Source organism: Rhododendron vialii, chromosome 10a, assembly GCF_030253575.1.
Source record: "Rhododendron vialii isolate Sample 1 chromosome 10a, ASM3025357v1".
Taxonomy (NCBI): domain Eukaryota; kingdom Viridiplantae; phylum Streptophyta; class Magnoliopsida; order Ericales; family Ericaceae; genus Rhododendron; species Rhododendron vialii.
Genome location: NC_080566.1, coordinates 12,764,300 through 12,784,928, shown reverse-complemented (window position 1 = coordinate 12,784,928; position 20,629 = coordinate 12,764,300). Strand labels below are relative to the sequence as shown.

General features: G+C 38.9%; 1 protein-coding gene and 1 long non-coding RNA gene across 4 annotated transcripts; one reads left to right on the top strand and one right to left on the bottom strand.

Moving 5' to 3' along the window:
• The first annotated feature begins 207 nt into the window (after nucleotides 1-207).
• Nucleotides 208-10,581, top strand: LOC131303519 (uncharacterized). Its single transcript, XR_009192075.1, has 4 exons — nucleotides 208-499; nucleotides 657-1,136; nucleotides 1,346-1,510; nucleotides 10,163-10,581. It is a non-coding gene; the product is annotated as an uncharacterized LOC131303519 (long non-coding RNA).
• Nucleotides 10,582-12,828: 2,247 nt separating this feature from the next.
• Nucleotides 12,829-19,699, bottom strand: LOC131303518 (telomere repeat-binding factor 2). Of its 3 annotated transcripts, XM_058330410.1 has the most exons (6): nucleotides 19,386-19,699; nucleotides 18,577-18,791; nucleotides 17,539-17,623; nucleotides 16,009-16,092; nucleotides 14,741-15,093; nucleotides 12,829-13,194 (listed from the first exon to the last, which is right to left on the bottom strand). In XM_058330410.1, coding segments are annotated over exons 1-6 (888 nt in total). In that variant the 5' UTR covers nucleotides 19,536-19,699; the 3' UTR covers nucleotides 12,829-13,193. The 3 variants fall into 3 exon arrangements, with proteins under 3 accessions (XP_058186393.1, XP_058186392.1, XP_058186394.1); XM_058330409.1 differs by lacking the exon at nucleotides 12,829-13,194 and having other exon boundaries at nucleotides 14,499-15,093; XM_058330411.1 differs by lacking the exons at nucleotides 12,829-13,194; nucleotides 16,009-16,092 and having other exon boundaries at nucleotides 14,499-15,093.
• Between the last annotated feature and the right edge of the window lie 930 nt (nucleotides 19,700-20,629).

Below are 20,629 nucleotides of genomic sequence, written 5' to 3'. Positions count from 1 at the left end.
GTGAATTCTGGGCTGATTTGTCCTAGGGATGGCGAGGCATTGACGAACTGCTTGCACAATTTGGGCAAAGCCGGGAAACGTCTTAAAAAAAGCGACCTAGTCTGCAACTCATCCCAGACGTCGTTATACAATTTGGTATTCTGTATTTCAATAGCAGAATTTCGAGGTAATCCATTCTGGTTTTACAGCAGTTAATCCAACACTAATTCTATTCACGATTTCGGCACGAAAATTGGTTTGGTAAACCTCTCCATTAAAAGGATCTGGAAGGTCATTTATACTTACTGAGGATTCGTCCCTTCCGATTTTCTTTGTTTTTTCACTAGTGCAACATGAGTGTATACCACAAGCCATCCTAGGAATGGATGTTATCTGTCAAGCAAAGTGAGGGATGGGGAAAACTGTGGTGTTTGTTCTTTCTACTCTGCAGCAGATTGAACCCGTTGCTGGACAAGTTGCCACTCATGTCCTTTGTCATACAAGGGAATTGGCTTACAAGGTATGTCGTGGACATTGGAGGCCATTCCTATGCATTCAGTTTGAAAAAACTAGAATGATAAAAATGCATTTCTCCACTCATGCATATACAGAGTTGGAACTTGTATTGCTGTATACAACTTTGTTTGTCGACTAATAATAATCCTTTATTTCTATAGATCTACCATGAGTTTGAGAGCTTCAATACCTATTTGCCTGATATTAAAGTTGTTGTCTTTTCTGGTGGTGTCAATATCAAGGTTCACAAGGATTTACTAAAGAATGAATGCCCTCAAATTGTTGTTGGAACACCTGGTAGAATCTTGGGTCTTGCAAGAGATAAGGACCTTGGCTTGAACAATGTGAGGCATTTTATTCTTGATGAGTGTGACAAGATGCTCGAATCACTGGGTAAGCTTCTGCATGTTGGTAGTCTGTCCAGAAGGTTTCACAATTTTGGCCCGTATTGTTTCTCTACTTTTGTGTGGCTTCTAACTTTTTTAGCAACCAAAATGATTTGAATTTCTCATATTGTCTACAAACATGAGGAAGGATGTGTAGGAAATTTGTAAGATGACCCTTCATGATAAACAAGTTATGATGTTCTCAGCTACACTTAGCAAGGAGATTAGCCAGTTTGCAAGAAGTTCATGCAAGATGTAATATTTTTTGCTCTCTACTCTTCTGATATTTTATAACTGTCTCTTTTTGGCTATCCTAAATATAGAAAGTATACACGTAACTTATTGGTTTTTTTTTTCCTTTTCCCTTGGCCATTGTTCTCACAGCCTACACGTCCTGTAACACACCTTTGATAATGGTCCATGTCCTTTTCTGACTTTGTGATTGTGTGTGACTGAGGATCTAGGATCATCAGTGTTCTTCAGTGGTTTATGAAATTTTGCGTACCATACATGCGGGGCCATTATTCATCTACAGTGCAATAGATTAAGGATTTCTAAGGAATATCAGTCCTGATAGAATTCATGAATGTGTGAGACGTGATATGTAAGATGGTATGTATATACGGCTGGTGTTCTGGAACTTTAGTTCTTTCCTCCTTCTGAGGAAGGAGGGAAGCTTGTTGTAACCCCTCCCCCTGCTGTTAAGGAGCTTGGTGCAAAGAAATGGCAATCCAGCCTAGTGGGCTATTTCTTAGATAGGAAAGCCCCTTATATGACTGTTAAATCCACTGCTTGTAGAATTTGGGAAAAAATTGGTATCACTGATGTTCTTTCTAATGAGGATGGCTTCTATTTTTTCTTGTTTAACAACGATGATGCATATAAGTGTATTCTGGATTTTGGATTCTGGTCCTTGGCATATTGGAGGTCGTTTAATGATTTTGAAGAAGTGGGAGCCTCAGATGTGTCTAGTTAAGGATCAATTGGTTAGGATTCCTATTTGGGTACAGCTCTATAATATTCCACTTGAATACTAGACTAATCCTGGTCTTAGCTATGTTGCAAGTGCCATTGGAAGGCCCCTGTATGTTGATTCTATGACTGAGAAGTGCAGAAGACTCAGTTACGCCAGGGTTTGTGTTGAAATTGAGGTCGGAGCCTATCTCCCATCTTCTTTTTGTCTCAGACTTGCTAATGGGAACGACGTTGAAGTTGCAGCAAAGTATCCTTAGAAGCCTCTTCAGTGCTTGGACTGTAAGGTTTTTGGTCATAATGGGGCTGGATGTCCTAAGAATGCGCAGCCTGTCGTCACTCCTCAGGCTCCGCCTCAGGTTCCTCAGCATGTATGGACGCCTAAGCCAAGCAAGGGGAAGGTTGTGGCTACTGTGGTTGGCACTACCTCAAGCCCTAAGGTGTTTCTTCAGCAAGATAACAGGAAGCTTGGGAGCCCAAGTAACAGATTTGCTGTTTTGGAAAATTTTGATCTCGTCTCTAATGCAGATTTAGGTTTTGTGGTACCTATTGAGGGGGTGGATGTGCTCAATGTTTCTTCTGAGCCAGTGATAGCTCACCCTAGTGATCAAACTTCTGAGGTTTTTTTTGCTATCTCTCCTCACATGGATTCTGTTTCTACCACAATTGTGGGTCTATCTGTGGTTTCTCCTCCTGCAGTTCCTCTTATTAGTGGGGAGAGTTCACAAGATTGTGAGGGTATCAAATTGGCTAGTCTTCCTACTGAATGCAGCTACAGTTCTGAAGATGTTATCTCCCATAGTGTTCCGGATATAGGGGCAGCTGTGTTGCAGGAAGCTCAGGTTTCCAACCAGATTGAAGTTATTCTTGAGGGTTTGGATATGGGTTTTGAACCACCTGGAGCTAAAAAGAAGCCTAAAAAACTAAATAAGAAGCGATGATCAAAATTGGTGCATGGAATATCAGGGCTTGAATGATCCTTCAAAACAATTGGAGGTTAGAAAGTTTATTCTTGATAGTAGTTTATCCTTATGTGGGATTGTGGAAACAAAGGTCAGGTCTCAAAACCTTGGTGTTACCTTAAAAAATTGTCTTCGTTCGAATTGGGAGTATATTCATAATATAGGCTCTGGTTTAGTTGCTAGGGCTATCTTTACTTGGAATTCATCTTTAGTCAAAGTGGATTTACTTTCCAGAGGTGACCAACATATTACTTGCAGAATTCATCATGTCAATTCTTTACATTCTTTCATTGTTACTCTAGTTTATGGTTTGAATCATGCTGGTGAGAGGGTTGTTTTGTGGAATGAGCTGAGAGGGCTTCATGTTTCTCTGGGAACTGAACCTTGGCTTTTGTTGGGTGATTTTATTTCTATTAGAAGATTGAATGAGAGGAGCTGTACGCATCATTTTGATTACTTGGCTATGGATTCTTTTAACTCTTGTATTGAAGATATTGAGATTGATGACCTCCCAGTAAAGGGGTTTTGGTTTTCTTGGACAAATAGGAATGGAGGTATGGGTCATAATAAAAGCAGGATCGATATGACTATGGTCAACCATGTTTGGCAGGATATTTTCACTGAGTTTGAGGCTATATTTACATCTCCAGGCATTTCTGATCACTGCCCTCTTCTGGTGTCTATTCTCCCTTATAAACAAAAGAAAAAACCTTTCAAATTCTTTTAGATGTTTCACCCCCAGTTTTCAAACTTGATTCGGGAAGCTTGGAGGCAGGATAAAGGATTTCATCCTATGCAAAGACTGTCTCTCAAACTTGTTTTTTTGAAAGGTTTGCTTAAGTGTAGACACCCCAATCTGGGCTTCCAGATTAGTTTACTTACGGTTTTTGATTCCCCGATGATGAGTCAGGTCGAAACAGTCCCGAGAACTTGGAATGGCTTGAGTTTGGCATGTGTGGAACCCATCCTTAACCCTTAAACCCTTGAATCAGAACCTGGACCTTGGTCTGAATGTCGCGCGACAATCTAGAACCCTCGCGCGATGGTTCGTCTGCCAGGTGGTGGTCAAAGTCAAAGCTTTGACCATTGACCATCGCGGGGGGCTGGACCATCGCGCGATGGTCTCACTCCATCGCGCGATGGTCAACACCTGTCATTTTCACCCAGATTGCGTGGTGGTCAGGGGGCTACAGGCCTATGTGACCCCGTTTTCTCGGCTGAACAGCGTTCTGGGGGGGCTCCCCTTGCACCACCTCACCCCCCATTCTCCCATTACCTTTGCCACCCACTCCTCCACCAAGCATTTGTAACCAGCATTGTTGGCTGGTTACAAGGCCTTGGTTAGCCATCCACTAACCCCCTTCTCCTATAAATACCCCCCCTTTATGCTTCCTTGCAAAGGGTTACAAAAAAAGCTCTCTCCAAGAAAGAAGAAGGAAAACTCAAGCACAAACATCTCACACCACTCACTCCCACATAATCACCCTCCAAATCTTACCATCTCATCATTCAAGCCATTTCCAAGGCACTCAAAGCAAAGGTATAATATCTTTCTGCTCACTGTTCGAACCCCTGAGGGGGGCTGGCAGGGTCAAGGCTGGTAATTGATACCAGTTCTGGCCCTAAAGCTGGCAGAGTTTCAAGAGCCGTTAGCAGGGAAACCCTCGCGCGATGGTCCCGTATGCTCGCGCGACAATTCTGTCTGCGTGAGAATGGACCACGTGGGGAAGGGACCCTGGTCTTTAAGTTTATTATTGTGCTTGTAGTCTTTTAAAAGTCTTTCAAGGAGCTTTAGCTCACTGCTTTGCTGTTTTACATGTTGAAAATCATTGTTAGGCTTAGTTTATAACACCTCTTGGTTTGGAATGCTCTTGGGATGCTCTTGAACATGTCTCAGAGCCCTAAGTATGCAAAGCAATTCCTGGAAGTCCAGTCAGAACAATCGCGCGGCCGTCTCATACTGTCGCGCGAGGGTTCTCTGTTTCCCAGGTACTGCCCTTGCATGAGCAACCTGGCCTTGGCCTCTGTTTAGACACCCCCACTGTTTAGGGGTTGCATTTTCATAATATTTCTATCTGTTGGCTGTAATATTGTTTACTTTCAAGTACCCATAAACTGCTTGGTTTGCACCTGGGTGAGCACTGGTCCTTCCAGAGCCCAGAAGGGAATGAAGTTCAAACCATTGGTGAAACATGAATACTCGCGCGAGTGTATGGGAATGTCGCGCGACGGTTTGCTTGCATGCGGATGAACTCACGCATGCAAGCTGGCTGTTTCTTCGTGCCAAAATCATACACGGCGCTGTCTTGATGTATGATCGATGTTTTGAACTTCGTTCTGTTTATTACTCGTCATCTCGCTCATCCATGCTATATATCACATCTTGCAAACTGTTACAGTTTTAATCCCTTAAACTGTTCCCCCGCCCTAAATGACTAAAAATTGATTAATCAAACAAAATCGTAAACAAACATCTTTCGCAAATGCCTAAGTAGAGACCGATCTCCGGATTGGGCGAGAGGGGTGCCATAAAACCCTTCCCCTCTCGTAACCTGGCTCCCGAACCCAGATATGGTTATGACGGACTGGTTCCTTAACTTTTCAAAATCAATCAGCGCGGGAAGTGCTTCGAAATACGGTTCCTTGGGTGTCGGACCTTCAAACCCGAGTGGCGACTCTGTATTTTGCGAGCGCTTGCTTCCCCGCTCGCGCTCCCTCGACCCGGGCCCCTTGCCTCGCTTTTCGGAATCCGAAAATTCCGAAAACGGGCACGCATGCCCACATTAAGAAGCTCAATTTTACTTGCTATAGTCAAATTAGTGCTAGAGTGATTGATGCAAAGGCAAAGTTGACTAGTGTTTAGGAAGCAGCTGCTCTGGGTAATGTAACTGAAGGCCATGCTCGCTTATCAGTCCTTTAGTGCTGCTGAGGAAGCTTTTAAAAAACAGAAGTCAAGGGTTCAATGGCTGAAGTTAGGGGATAATAACACTCGGCATTTTCATAAGAAGATGGCTGCCAATAGATTACGTAATAAGATCTTATCCATTAATGTTGCTAATGGGATAAGGTTAGAAGACCCAGCTGATGTTAAAAAGGAAGTTGTGTCTTTTTATGTTCGATTGTTAGGAACCAGCTTTCCTAATCGTATTGAAGCAACAGATGTTTTGAATGGTCTTGTTGTGGCCAAAGTTCCTGTGGAATACCATGATGCTCTTACTAGCCTTGCTTCTGTTGAGAAAATTAAGTATGCCATGTTTTCTATTGGAGGTGATAAAGCTCCTGGTCCGGATGGATATAATGCTGCTTTCTTTCAAAAGAACTGGAGTGTAGTTGATCTAGATGTGGTTCTTGCTGTTTAGACCTTCTTTGTTACGGAAGGGATGCCTAAAGGGTGGAATGCCACTGTTTTAACTTTGGTTCCAAAGGTTGCTGCTCCTGCTAGAATGAAAGAATATAGGCCCATTGCATGTTGTAATGTCCTTTACAAGTGCATTACAAAAGTTATGGCAAAAAGGATGCAAGGTATTCTGCCCCTTATTATCAATCATGGTCAATCTGCTTTTGTCAAGGGTAGATTTATAGCTGATAACATCTTGCTTATGCAAGAACTCGTCAGGAATTACCATAAAGGAGCCTCCATGGTGTGCCATCAAGATTGACCTTATGAAAGCCTATGACTCAGTATCGTGGGGTTTCTTGTCTGAAATGATGGTAGCTATGCAGTTCCCAACTCAGTTTATTCAGTGGGTCATGTATTGTGTTTCAAATGCCTGGTTTTTTGTGTCTCTTAATGTGAGTTTTGAAGGTTTTTTTATAGGCGAACGAGGTTTGAGACAAGGAGATCCGATCTCACCTTATCTTTTCCTCATGGTTATGGAAGGTTTTTATTCTATTTTGCATGCTAAAGCTACTACTACCCCCTTTATCTACCATCCCAAGTGTAAAGAGATGCAGATTCATCACTTTGCCTTTGCAGATGACTTGTTTATCCTTTGTGGAGCTGATCAGGGGTCTTTTACTATGGTCAAAGATGCATTGGATGAGTTCTATTCTTTTTCTGGCCTCAGTCCCAACCTTCAAAAGAGTGCTGTCTTTTATTATGGGGTTAGCAATGATCTCAAAGAGGTTTTGGAAGCAATCCTCCCCATTTCTCAAGGCTGTCTTCCAGTCAGGTATTTAGGGGTTCCTCTCATCACTTCTCGACTTTCTTACTCTGATTGTGTGCAACTTAAAGAAAAAATCATCCAAAGGATCAATAGTTGGACCACTAAGCTGTTATCTTTTGGGGGTCGTTCTCAACTAATTAGCTCTGTGCTATGGAGTATGCAAGTGTTCTGGTGCTTTATCTTTATCCTCCCCAAGAAGTTGTTAAAGGAAATTGAGAGCCTGCTACGAGTTTTTTTTTGTGGACAGGGGTTCAACTCAGGCAGGCTGGGGCAAAAATTAAATAGGAATGGGTGTGTACTCCAAAAGATGAAGGTGGTTTGGGATTCAAACCTCTCAAAGTTTGGAATAAAGCTACCATGATCAGACATTTATGGGCTTTGAGTAAAAAATCTGATTCGTTATGGGTTAAATGGGTGCATTCATACATTATAAAGAGGAAGTGTCTTTGGCAGATGAGTTTGTGATGCAAAATGAAAAGATTATATATTATTTAAAAATATATATATAAAGTTCCTTATTTTTGTTTTTATTTATTTTGTTAGGAATCTTGCAATTATAGAAATAAGTGTTTACATTATTTAGTTTTTCAATTTAGTTTCCTTTTAAGAATTATTTGATTAAGAAGACTCAATTCTAACTTTGGTAGTTTCTTTTTTCTTTATTTCCTAGTGTGTAGGGTTTCTCCTACTATAAATTAAGTTGTAAGCCTTAGGGCTATTCAGTTTTTGATGATTAATAAAATTATAAAGAGTGTTCTCTTTTATGCCAAATTCTTTGGTATTCTCGGAATCAACAAAGTGTTTGATGCCTTTATTCTTGGGTATTCTTTGACTAAATAGGTTTAGAGAAGGATTTCGATCTCCGGGTATTCGTTACGAATCTACGGATTTCGGACACAATTTAGTAGTTTTGTGTTTCAATTAGCTTCCGCTGCATCAGTTGGTATCAAAGCCTGCACTCGATTCCGGATCATGGCGCGACAAGGAGTTTGTGATGGTCGTTATGCTGTTGCCGAAAATGTGAACGAAGGTGATGAGGCTGCACGGGGTGCACAACTAAGGGTATGGTTTCAACGGATTGAGGATACGCATGAAGCGTTGGTCAAGAGGGCTGCCTTGATCATTGATAATCAACCTCACTACAACCCATTGAGTTTGTGCTTCATGAAGGAGGCTACAGTTCGGTGGCCTTTCACATCCAAAGTTATTCCAGATCCAGTTGTGGATTGGAGTAAACTGCCTATTTTTGATGAGGAACCATTCAATGATGTGGAGTTTGAGATTGTTTTGCATAAAGATGATCGTCTGCATTTTGTGTTGAATACTACAATTTTAGCGCCGTTGCAATTGGAATTTAAAATTTCATCTAGAAGTAACCCAACATACAAATGGTTAGGTGTTCAAATATTTGGATTCTGCAAGGAACAAAGTGAAGACATAGTTCGCGGCGATTTTATGGGATTCACTGATATTCAACCTTTTGCGTTTGAAGACTTCTTGTTAAAATTCAAGTTCGAGAAGATCAACTTAAAGTATAAAATTGATGCAGACAAGTTTCGGCGAGCAAGATTATTTGAAGCAATTGAAACTCGAGGACGAGTTTTCTCAAGCCCGGGAGAATGATGCAAAATGAAAAGATTATATATTATTTAAAAATATATATATATAAAGTTCCTTATTTTTGTTTTTATTTATTTTGTTAGGAATCTTGCAATTATAGAAATAAGTGTTTACATTATTTAGTTTTTCAATTTAGTTTCCTTTTAAGAATTATTTGATTAAGAAGACTCAATTCTAACTTTGGTAGTTTCTTTTTTCTTTATTTCCTAGTGTGTAGGGTTTCTCCTACTATAAATTAAGTTGTAAGCCTTAGGGCTATTCAGTTTTTGATGATTAATAAAATTATAAAGAGTGTTCTCTTTTATGCCAAATTCTTTGGTATTCTACGGAATCAACAAAGTGTTTGATGCCTTTATTCCTGGGTATTCTTTGACTAAATAGGTTTAGAGAAGGATTTCGATCTCCGGGTATTCGCTACGAATCAACGAATTTCGGACTCAATTTAGTAGTTTTGTGTTTCAATTAGCTTCCGCTGCATCAGTTTGCCTCAAGATTCTTCTTGGACTATCCGCAAGCTTTTTAAACTCAGAGAGGCTATGCAGCCCCTAATAAAGTATGTGATTGGTAATGGGAATACTACTTTTCTTTGGTTGGATCATTGGCATGATGTAGGCCCTCTTTACAAGTTGATTGGTGAAGATATTGTTAGTAATGTTGGAAGCTCTCACTTCTAGCCAAAGTTTCATCCATCATTCGAAATGAGGGTTAGCACTGGCCCAAGCAAAGAAATAGGGCTATCATGCATATTATGCGGAGCACACCTTCAACTCTTCGACCTAATACAGCCGTGGAAGATTCTGTGATATGGCTGCCTACCTTTAGTGGTATCTTCTCAGTTCGAACTGCTTGGGAAACTCTTCGGAACCCTCTCCCCAAAGTTCCATGGGTTCATATTGTATGGGTTAAGCAAGATATTCCTAGATGGGCTTTTATCATGTGGCTTGTTTGTTGGGGACGGCTATCTACAAAGGATAGGCTGTTATCATGGGGGATGAGAGTGGACCCTTAGTGTGTCTTTTGTCATAGTGTGAATGAATCCCACCAACATCTCTTTTTTAACTGTTCTTTTTCAGCTTGTATCTGGGGGAGAATCCTCCATTTGTTTGGCATGACTAGATGTCCAGGGGAGTGGGAACATGAGATTAACTGAGCTGTTCAATACCTCAAGAAGAAAGGGTTCTCCTCTGCTCTCTATAAGCTAGCTATAGCGGGGACAGTGTATTACGTCTGGGAGGCTAGGAATGATTCAATATTTGGTAACAAGCAATGCATTTCGGATTCCATTTATGAGCAGATTGTTAAGGATGTGCGGGATAGAGTGTTCTCTTGGAGAAACTGTGGCTGTAGCCCTCTGAATAGAGTTTTGTGTAGAGCTTGGAACATTTCGGAGAAAGTTTTGTAGCTAGTAGTTAGTTAGGCCAATATCTTTGCTTTTGGTTTCTGTTTCTGTTTCTAGTTTGCTAGGGTATGCCCCTTTGTTTCATTTGTATCTTGGTTCTGTTTTTGGTATAAAATCCCTTTTTACCACCAAAAAAAAAAAGATGGTATGTATGAAAGACAGTTTCTAGTATTTTTTTTCTTTAAAAATTTCTGGCATAACAAATACACTATCGTCATCATCTTTCTAACAAACATCAAAGAAGGTTTTGTCGATTCATTTGGGACACTCTCAGGGCATTGAGCCAATTTCTCTTGTATAAGAATGTCCCAGAGATTGGTTTCACTTCCTTTTGCATCAGCCATCTTTTACTGTTGTAGTTGTCCTATTTCTGTAAGCTAAATAATTGAACTACGAGGATGTAGCATCATTCATGCTATATGTTTTTAAACCTATTAAACCAAACATGTACCTTCTGGTTCTGATACTGGGAACCGATCACTTCTTAATTGTATTGTTGGACACCAGTCACTAATATTACCCTTTGTATACCATTGCGGACAGTAACAATGTACGTGACATAAAATTCCTTCTTCCCCCACTAATTTACTCTTAACTTTCTACTTAACCCATCCATAGTGGATGCTAGGTAAATCTGTCCAATTAAGTCCTGATTGTTATATGGGTTTAGAAGAGAGTATTGTTACATACTTGGGTGTATTTAGGACACAAGCCTAGCCAGCTATTTGGAAGATTGTATAAGACAATTGACATGGCCATGATTTTCTTTCTCTGAGCAAAGGTAACTCAGGCAAATTAAGTGTCACCAAAAGCTCAACCACGTGGGTTTGAGCGAGAACTTATGAAAAAAGGGATACTCCTTAATTGCATTGCCTTTGTTTACTTGTGAATAAAATGCTCAATTTCTCACCGCAACTGTTTATGAACTCGGAACTAAGGTTGTCAAATCGTGAATTGAAACAGTCCTTTTCCAAAGCACAATCAAATCGTGAATCACTCTTCCAAAGCGCAATCAAATCGTAAATCGCTCTGATTCGGTCTTTATTTCTATAATACATGAAAATATAGTACTATAAGTGAAAGTTTAAACCTAAATCAAGAGATACCTCCTATGTTGTCAAATAAAAATTGACAACAAAAAATGATAATTTGATAATAATGTAAAGTAAAAGGTAAGATGCTTCTATTGCAACTTTCAAGATATGAGAATTCGTACATCCTACTTGTGGTTCTTTCTATGAAGAAGAGTTAAAAGTACAAAACAAAACCTTAAAAGGTCTATAGGATAGTTGTATTCCATTTTTGTTGTCATTTTTTATTTACTCTTGTAATAAATCTTCTTTTCTTATTATCTATAATACTACATAAGGAGAAACATAGATAAAAGATGTCACATAACAATATTAAAGACGTTTGTGTATGTCTTTATACACACACACACACACACACACATATATATATATATATATATGTATGTATATACACAGTAAGCTTCTAATGCGGACCTCCGCATCCAAGCAAAGTGCGGACCACCCCGTTTCTTCCCTTTTCCGATTGAATTTTGATGATCCGAGCCATTCAATGTGTTCAGAATGTGATTTTAAAGATAGTCGCGAGAAATCGGCAAAAAAAATGACCGGGAAGGGCTTTTGATTTGAGCAGTTTTTATTTGAACCGTTCAATAAAAATAACAAAAACTGCTCGGATGAAGCCCTTCCCGATTTTTTTTTTTTGCTGATTTCTTGAGAGTACCCTTAAAATCACGTTCTGAACACATTGAGCAGCTCGGATCATCGAAATTCGATCGGGAAAGGGGAGGTCCGCACTTTGCTTTGATGTGGAGGTCCGCATGAGAAGCTTTCTCTGTGTATATATATATATATATATATATATATATATATATATATATATATATATATCAGTCCGTCTTCCATAAGAACCACCTCACTATAATAAAATGCGGACCTCCCTTTCCCGATTGAATTTCGATGATCCAAGCCGCTCAATGTGTTCAGAACATGATTTTAAGGGTACTCGTTAGAAATCAGCAAAAAAAAAGACCGGAAAATGCTTCGTCCGAGCAATTTTTGTTTGTTTTTTATCGAACGGTTCAAACAAAAACTACTCGAATGAAGCTCTTCCCGGTCTCTTTTTTTGCCGATTTCTCATGAGTATCCTTCAAAATCACATTTTGAACACGTTGAACGGCTCGTATCATCGAAATTCGATCGGAAAATAGGAGAAATGAAGAGATCCGCATTTTAACTAAAAGGCTCGTATCATTTGAGACTAACTGTGTGTGTGTGTATATATATATATATATATATATATATATATATATATATATATATATATTAAAGACCTTTAAAAAAATAGAATGGATCCTTTTTAAAACCACACAAAAAAGCAAAAATTGAATTCACGAAATTGAAAGTGAATTGAACAATTCATTTACGAATCTATTTCGGATTTAGACAGCTTGTTCATGTTGATGACCCGCTAAGTCGTATTTACAGCTTGTTCATGTTGATGACCCGCTAAGTCGTACGAACAATGCTCCGAACATATACAGTACGTACAATGCTCCGAACATATACATCAATCTAGACACGAAAGCCATAGAAAGCCCCGAACATATACATCAATCTAGACACGACAGCCATAGAAAGCTGGCTCTGGCTCTGGCTCTGGCTCAGGCATTCATGTGAACTGCAACAAGTACTGAGGACAAGGCCAGTGAAGGCACTTCTTACTACTACAGTACTACTAGGCCTTTCAAACAAGTGAAAAATGACAAGTCCCCTCCAAAAACCAGAGCAAAAAACCTATAAAAATGGCAGGTGAATCATAAAAAACAATAAGCACCACAGCAAATGGAAAATTCTCTATACAAATCTTCAGCTATAATATTCTCTTTGATTTACAAGCCTATCCATCTTTACTCTACAAAGAAATATATGCTTCTAGGCACAGTTTGGATATTTTCGCTGAATGAATGTTTTAGCAGAATGTTGCTGTTGAGGGTTGGAATACAGCAACATGAATGCCAGGAAAGCTTGCTGTCGGAATATTTGCTCTTGGAGATGAGAACTTTGCAAGCCTCCATCTAGGCATACATCAATTTTTAGGCAAATTAATTTTTGTACAAACTCAGAATTTAGCCTTGCGGATGATTATCCCCACTTGCCAATAATCTGCACCACAAATATTAAGTGTTAGAGATTATGTTAAAGAGAAAGAAAAAGACAACGAGGAATAGTATACAGAATACAGTGAAGAATCAGCAAGTATTTGGAATGGAACAGGAGAGAAGCAGCAAAAAAAATTCATAATGCGTGTAGATCTCGTTTTCAGCATTCCACAACGAAGCCATAAAATGAACAATTTGAAGAAACGTTGATCTTTTTTTGCTCGAAAGAAATGTTGATTGTTGGGACCAGTTATGGCCGAATGTAAGTGTCAAATAGAAGGAATGTGAATTATGCAGATGGAATCATGGTCCAGAAACCACAATTGCATAATAGTAGATCTGAGAAGTAGGTATTGGCGGTTAAGTGAATCTCCTCTCCTACATGACAACCTAAAACCGGTGAAATGTGCAGCTTCATAAGGATTCCTAGCCCCCTTAACCCAAATAATCAAAGCAATGAGGTAAACCAATGCCCCAATGAACTGATTGGCCCAAGAACCGAGACTACAAGGATGCTGGTGCAGCCCTCATAAGGAAACTATGGCCCTGTTTGTTTGACTGGGTTAATGATGAAGTGATATATTTACGGAAAAAAGCAGCTGAGTTTTCAAAATATGCATGGGTGTCACTTTTTCAACAGTTAAATTTGATTCATATGCATGGTTTGACACCAAACGGATATGACTGCGACATTGACGGTCCAGATTGAATTTTTTCAAACCATGGTCAGGATAGTTTTCTAAGGTTCCTAAACTACCCTCTGCTTGCTGCTAAATCCCACATCTGAAACTCCCCGGTACTGAAACTCCCTCCCACGTACATGCCCTCCACATTTCTCTCTTCTCCTCTCTTTTCAACCAGATCTTTTTCTTTAGACTCAATTTCCACAAAACATGAAGGATGAGGAAAAAGAGACGTACCAGGAAGACCAACTGTAACCTCTGCATTTTTTCTACATTGTTGTCGATATATACGATGAATGTATTTTCATCATTAGTTTCAATTTCTTGGAAAGTTCAAAAATTCCTTGTGAAGAGCATTAAAAATAATTTTCTTTCTTTCACAACTTAGTCACCAACAAAGCCACGCCCCTCTTCAACGAACCAAAAGGCGACAAAAGCAAGTACCTATTCTAGGGTTACTTCACTTTTTAAGTGATTAATATAAACCGGTAATTATGATTGGCTTCATATCTTTCATAGATTTCAAGAGTGGGTTATAGAGTTCTGCTGTAATTGCCCTCATTCATGGTTTCCATAACTTCCCTCGTGTTCTTTTCCGGTGCTAATTTGAACAGTAACTACAAAGTTTGAAAACCAATATAACACATAAAAGTACTCATAAGTGCCTTGCGATAATCTTATTGTGTTAGATAATCGCATGTGTTGTAGGATATCAATCCAGCGTATATTATTCCAGGCGCAAAAATTTCAACCAAACGAGAGAGATTTGATCTCTTGGATTTGCAATCCAATGATATAATCCAGACAAATACACGGGCCTTACAGAAATAACATTTCTAGAAAACTATACTCGGAGGAGGACTTTACCAGATACAAACTGTTCTACAAGATTCCAATGCCTTAATCGCTGCTTCAGCAAAGAGTTGTGCTGCTTCTGCATCAGCTTCTGCTTTCTCCGCCTCCCTTGCCGCCTCTTCAGCCTCTGCGATGGCAGCTTCTGCCTCAGCAACTGCTTGCGCAGCAGCGGCAGCAGCCTCCTGTGCAGTCATGCCCTTCATCTTTTCTAGCTCTGCATCAATCTGGGATTTGGTAAGAATTTGGACTCCATCCTTCTCCACTTTTGAAGAACTTTTGTGCTTCCCCTCCAAGAATAACAGAGGAGAATCTTTCTTCGCATTGGATAGTGTTGAGGGTGGCGCAATCCTGTACTGGTGCTTTATCTGCCAACACAAAGAGCATAATTTTGATCCAAGTCCAAGACAAAACCACAATGAGACTATCAAAAGCTGAAGCAGCAAAGATACGACTTATAAGGAGAGTGCATGCTCAACTTTAAATTGCCATTAAGTTTAGTTGGAAGGTAAAGGTCAGAATGATTCCAATATTCCATGTGATGCCAATGGTTCCAACCAATACATAACACAGAAGCTAAAAAGAGATGTCATTTCACCTTACGTATCAGGACAAATTTGATAGTATAAAAGGAGGCTGTAAAGGGAAACAGCGATATCGAGTGAAGCAGCCTATCATATTCAACAGAAATGGCAAGCCTAAACAAATTAGGAATAAAAGAAGGGAAGGGGTAGAGAATGGGAAAGGAAGATAAGGTTTGGATAGACTAAGCTCAGATGCAAAAAACCGAGAAAAAAGGGAAAGGGTGGTTTAATTTACGAACTCTTAGCAAGTCAAGATGCAAGATAAATGAAAAACAACTACTAAAAGATGACAGAAAACAACTCAGTCAAGATGTTAAGCAAAACTAAGGTGCAGCGGCCATTGGGCAACTAAGTCTTGCCATTTCTGCAACATTTAGATGCTTATATATGTCATCCCAAACTTCATGAAACAGTGTCCCAAAAACCAAATGAAAAGCTTCCTAGGGTTATCCCATGACTATTTACCATTTACCACATTGAGATTTCTGTCATACTTCAAAGTCCTCAATGCAACGTCTGATTTTTGTCGTTGGGGAAAGGGACCACAAAAACACAGTGCACAAGAAATTCTAGATAGTTTTTCAAGAATTAGGCGGCCTACGGATGCTTCACTCAATACCTCCACTGCATCATATAAAACAAGGCAATACCAATCCAACAGTTTTCAGTTACTCCACCAATACAGAGCAACTAAATTACCTTTATTAACTTCCCATTTTCTGTCGAAAGCTTTAAGGAGACCGCCAACAGCCTTTCCAAATTTTCTGGTGCCAAGTAGTGTTCCTACAAATGTCAAAGAATTTGTAACAGAATAAAGTGGAGCTCGCAAAAACTATCTATTAGAGCATCTCCAAACAATCTGTCAAAGTTAGGGATGTCAAGGTTTCCTAGAAGGCTTATTTGCAATTTGGCATGTTAAAAACTGATATCCTTAAAAATGCACACTCCCACCATTATTCCAAATACTTAATTTAATCTAAGCTTATTTCTTTACATTATTAAGTTTTGGACAATACTGTGGGTCCCACGAAATAAAGTACTCCATCCGTCCCAAAATATTTGTTTGGTCTGCAAAATGAGAACTTAAAAACAATACAATTTTTTTTTAAAAATTCAAAATTGTTTGAACAATTTACTAGATATCAATGCCCTTTTAATTTATGAAACATGTTGGAAATTTCTTTTCTTGAAAATTTTATTATCTTTAAGTCCTAATTTTGAAGACCGGACAAACATTTTGGGAGATAGGTAGTAATAGAAAAGATTTGACATTTTACTTTTTCACAATTCGAATTTGACACGAGAGGGGAGATGTTAGATGCCACCCAAGTAATTGACATTTTGGTTGGAATTATTTTGAATGTCAATTCATCTACTTGGTTAGAGAAGTCTTTCCCATAAATCCTTACATAGTTACATGTTGAAAGAAAAGTCCACATACTGGACTCCATACTCAATTTGCACAATGTTGGGACAACAATTGCCGAGGTTTCATAGGGTCAAAATAAAATCTAGTAAACTCTATGAAAACATTGACATTAGAAAAATGGGGTATAATGGAAGTGTTTGTAGGATGATTTCTAATATATCCGTACTACCAAGGAACAGTTGTACAGGGTAGTATGTCATATTTTACAATGAAAATTAGTGTTTTGAGCAAGAGAAATGGCAATGCAAGAAAGGTCCTGTTTGGGTTGTGGAATTACTGGAAAAAAGGCTACAATAATTCATCCGCTTGAAGACTTCCATAAAGTAATGGTCTTGGACATATTATGGTTGGTATGGTCTACATAGTTGAGATGGAGACTTGTTGACTTATATCCAAACTGATGAAAACACTAAGGTGGCTGGAATGGCACCTATAAAATAGACGTCACCAAGGCCCCTTCTTTATATTTGTTCAGCAGCAATAATACAGATTTGAGACACACCCTAACTTCACAAAACAAGATCAAATTTGGCATAAGTAGTTAAAATTTCAAGAAAGAGTTTTATGATTTGTAGAAAATAAAAAGTAGAACTTTCACATGTTCCTTTCTTTTCAATAGAAACCAAAACATTAAAAAAAAAAAAAAAAAAAAAAGGGAAGCAAGAAATTAGGGGATGCAAAAAATAGGTCAGAACATTTCTGACATATAAGCACCACAATGATGGAAGGAGCCCGATATTTCTCTTCGCATACATAACAAAGTTCTGAGTTATAATGTGGAGACAGTAGAGCAAAAATACCTGTATGTACAAGGCAATTGTAGCCCGGCTAGACCCACGAGGTTCCTTCAGTTTCGTTATGGCCTCCAATATGAGAGTATCCAAACTTCATACATGAAAATCCAAATATTCAGGAGAAAAAAGTTACTGAATGAAACCAGACATAAAGGCATCTAATACAGGTCTATCATTCTGGAACAACGCAAAGTCCACTCCTCAGAAAGAAGGTGTAGGCTTTTTAACCCTAAGATGGTAAACTTTCAGACTCCCAGCAATGCTTCAGCACTGGACTATCAAGTGACAGATGTACAATACACCACGTGAACTAATTAGACAGGAGTCCTAACCTAAAATAAAATCAACAAAATGAAGTAACATAAACAACATGAGGCTCATAACATCCAATGTAAAAGCTTTCTCGAGCATCATTCTTCGTTTAAACATGTACGAAAATCGGATGGACCATAATGTTGCACCAAATTATATTAAGATCAGGTTTATTATTGGCCAACATCAAGCACCAAGCTAGATGTAGAAGACTAAAGCTGCCTACCTCTGCCCAAGTACTAAGGACAATAGTATCAGCAGACAACTGGTGGTTAAAGTAACTCAATCCCTCCCTTCATGACTTCATCAAATGAACAATATTACCATAAAAGGAAGAACAACTCAAGCAGGCGTTACCCAAGCTTAAGATCGTTTGGACTATTTCCTTGGGCCTTCAATTTGGACAAGGTCACATTGTCTTGATATTGGTTACCATAATGCTTTTGCTTTTGTATCAACTATAACAAAAAAGACTTCTTATGAAGCATTGTAGGGAAAAAAAGTGCAATAGCAGTGCAGTTGCATAAAGAAGGCCGCGTCCGGATTCTATAAGTTATTTTGCTATCTCACTTTCCGATTCTCATAGTTCCTCTCTATAGTTTCTCTCATACATATAAACGTTGTTGAATTATTCAATTCCAAGTTGCACGTCAAAAGGCCTAACTTTTGGATTTCAACTCAGGTCTTCAAAAAGTGGGTTCACCGCTGATTAATCAAGCACATTAACATTACCTTGAAATTGGTTTCTTGGCACAACCATTTTCTTGTATTCCACTCAAAACATCGAGAGGCTTATCATCAACAACTTCCGCATCACTCTCAACCACAGTGCTAAGAACCTTCTCATCATCACGCTTCACTACCGGCCGATGGCTTTTCGATGAAACCCTAGTTCTAGTCCGAGAACCCCATCCATTTGCCGCCACATTCACATTCCTCCACTTATCCTTGGAAAAATAAAAAAAACCCACAGTCATCACTCACCCTTTTTCAAACAAGAAATGATATAGGAAAAAAACAAAATCTGATATGGGCTTTTTTAACCCACTTAGAATCGATACAGAAAATACAAAATGCAATGTCATAGGGGTTTTTCAACCCCCTTAGAATTGAACAATTGATACAGAAACTACAATATCTGATATGGGTTTTTAATCCACTTAGAATCGACACAGAAAATACAAAATGTGATATGGGTTTTTTAGCCCCCATAGAATCGACACTAGAAAAATACAAAATGTCCCCTTGGAATTCATACAGAAACTACAATATCTGATATGTACCCCCTTAGAATCGATACAGAAAATACAAAATGTGAGATATGGGTTTTTCAACCCCCTAAGAATTGATGCAGAAACTACAAAATCTCATATGGGTTTTTTAACCCCCTTATGATTGTTACTGAAAATACAAAATATGATATGGGTTATTAACCCCCTTATGGTTGTTGCTGAAAATACAAAATCTGGTTTGGGTTTTTCTAACCCCCATAGAATCGATACAGAAATAGAGAAATATGAGATGGGTTTTGAAGATTATACCTTGAGATCGACGTTTGATCGCGAATGCAAGATACTGCGGAATTCTGGGTCTTTCAGAATTGCGCTCCACTTGCCTGGACCATGCTTGGCTACACCAGCTTTCAGCGCGGCTTCTTCTTCTGATGTCCACTTCAGTTTAGGAGCGCCCATTTGCCGCAGAGAGTCCCCAGGATTACTGTAGAGAGAGAGTGACGACGGATTGTGCCAAATTCAAGCATCTGAAAAAATTAGGGTAATTTAATAGCAACTCCCAAAGAAGAAATAAAAACTCGTCCTTTTTCGCATAGGAATCATCATGACGATAGGAAAGGAAAATTAACCGAGACCTTTTTATTTTATTTTATATATATAAATAAATAACCTAGACTTTAAATTTGTCGAGAAATTGTATAAAAACTGGAAATTTTAATATTTTCCGACTAGACCCCATGTATTAAATAAATTGTAATTACTATACGGAAATTAAAAAACTGGATATTATTATATAGAAAAATACTTTGGACAGTACTTGTTTGGACATAAACGTCTGGCCACAGATCCAGACACATAAGACGTCTTATTCAAGGAGTCGCTATAAATAGGTTATTTAACGAGTTGCACGAGTTCACCCGTCTGTCTCGGCAATCGATAATCCGGATTTTTAACAAACCCTTGAGAAGAGTTTGTTTAAAATCCGGACCGACCAAAATACTTTTGGACGATCCAAATTCACCTCCGTAAAAAACTTATTCACGGAGCTCCGTGAATAATTTTTCTCCAAGACAAATTATATCACAACTTTTTTTTTATAGGCAAAAGTAAGATTTATTAAAAAAAAGGGAAAAAAGGAATCCAACAAAGAGTTGGACGATACATCATAAGGGCAAAGCTCGGAACACCCAAAGGTCTACAAGAGTCCAAAACAGATAAGCAATAAACCCCAACCCTACATCCAAAATATACATTGAAAGCCTAAAACACCCAAATTCGGTCCAAACCATATACCGGCTCACCCAAACCAAACCTCAAACCCTAACTATCTTCAACATCCACCGCCGCACAAACCACTGGAGCCAATTCCCTTGCCTGCTTACCGGGAAACCAATGACGCAATCGGCTTTCAAATGAATCATGTTCCAATATTTCCACATGGAGGTGACAAACTTGACAAAACCTAGCCTAACGAGTTTAGTGGCTACTAGATGTGGCAATCAGACCCGTCCCGTCCTGAACCTCCACCATCTTTTCGGGTATCAGATAGGGGT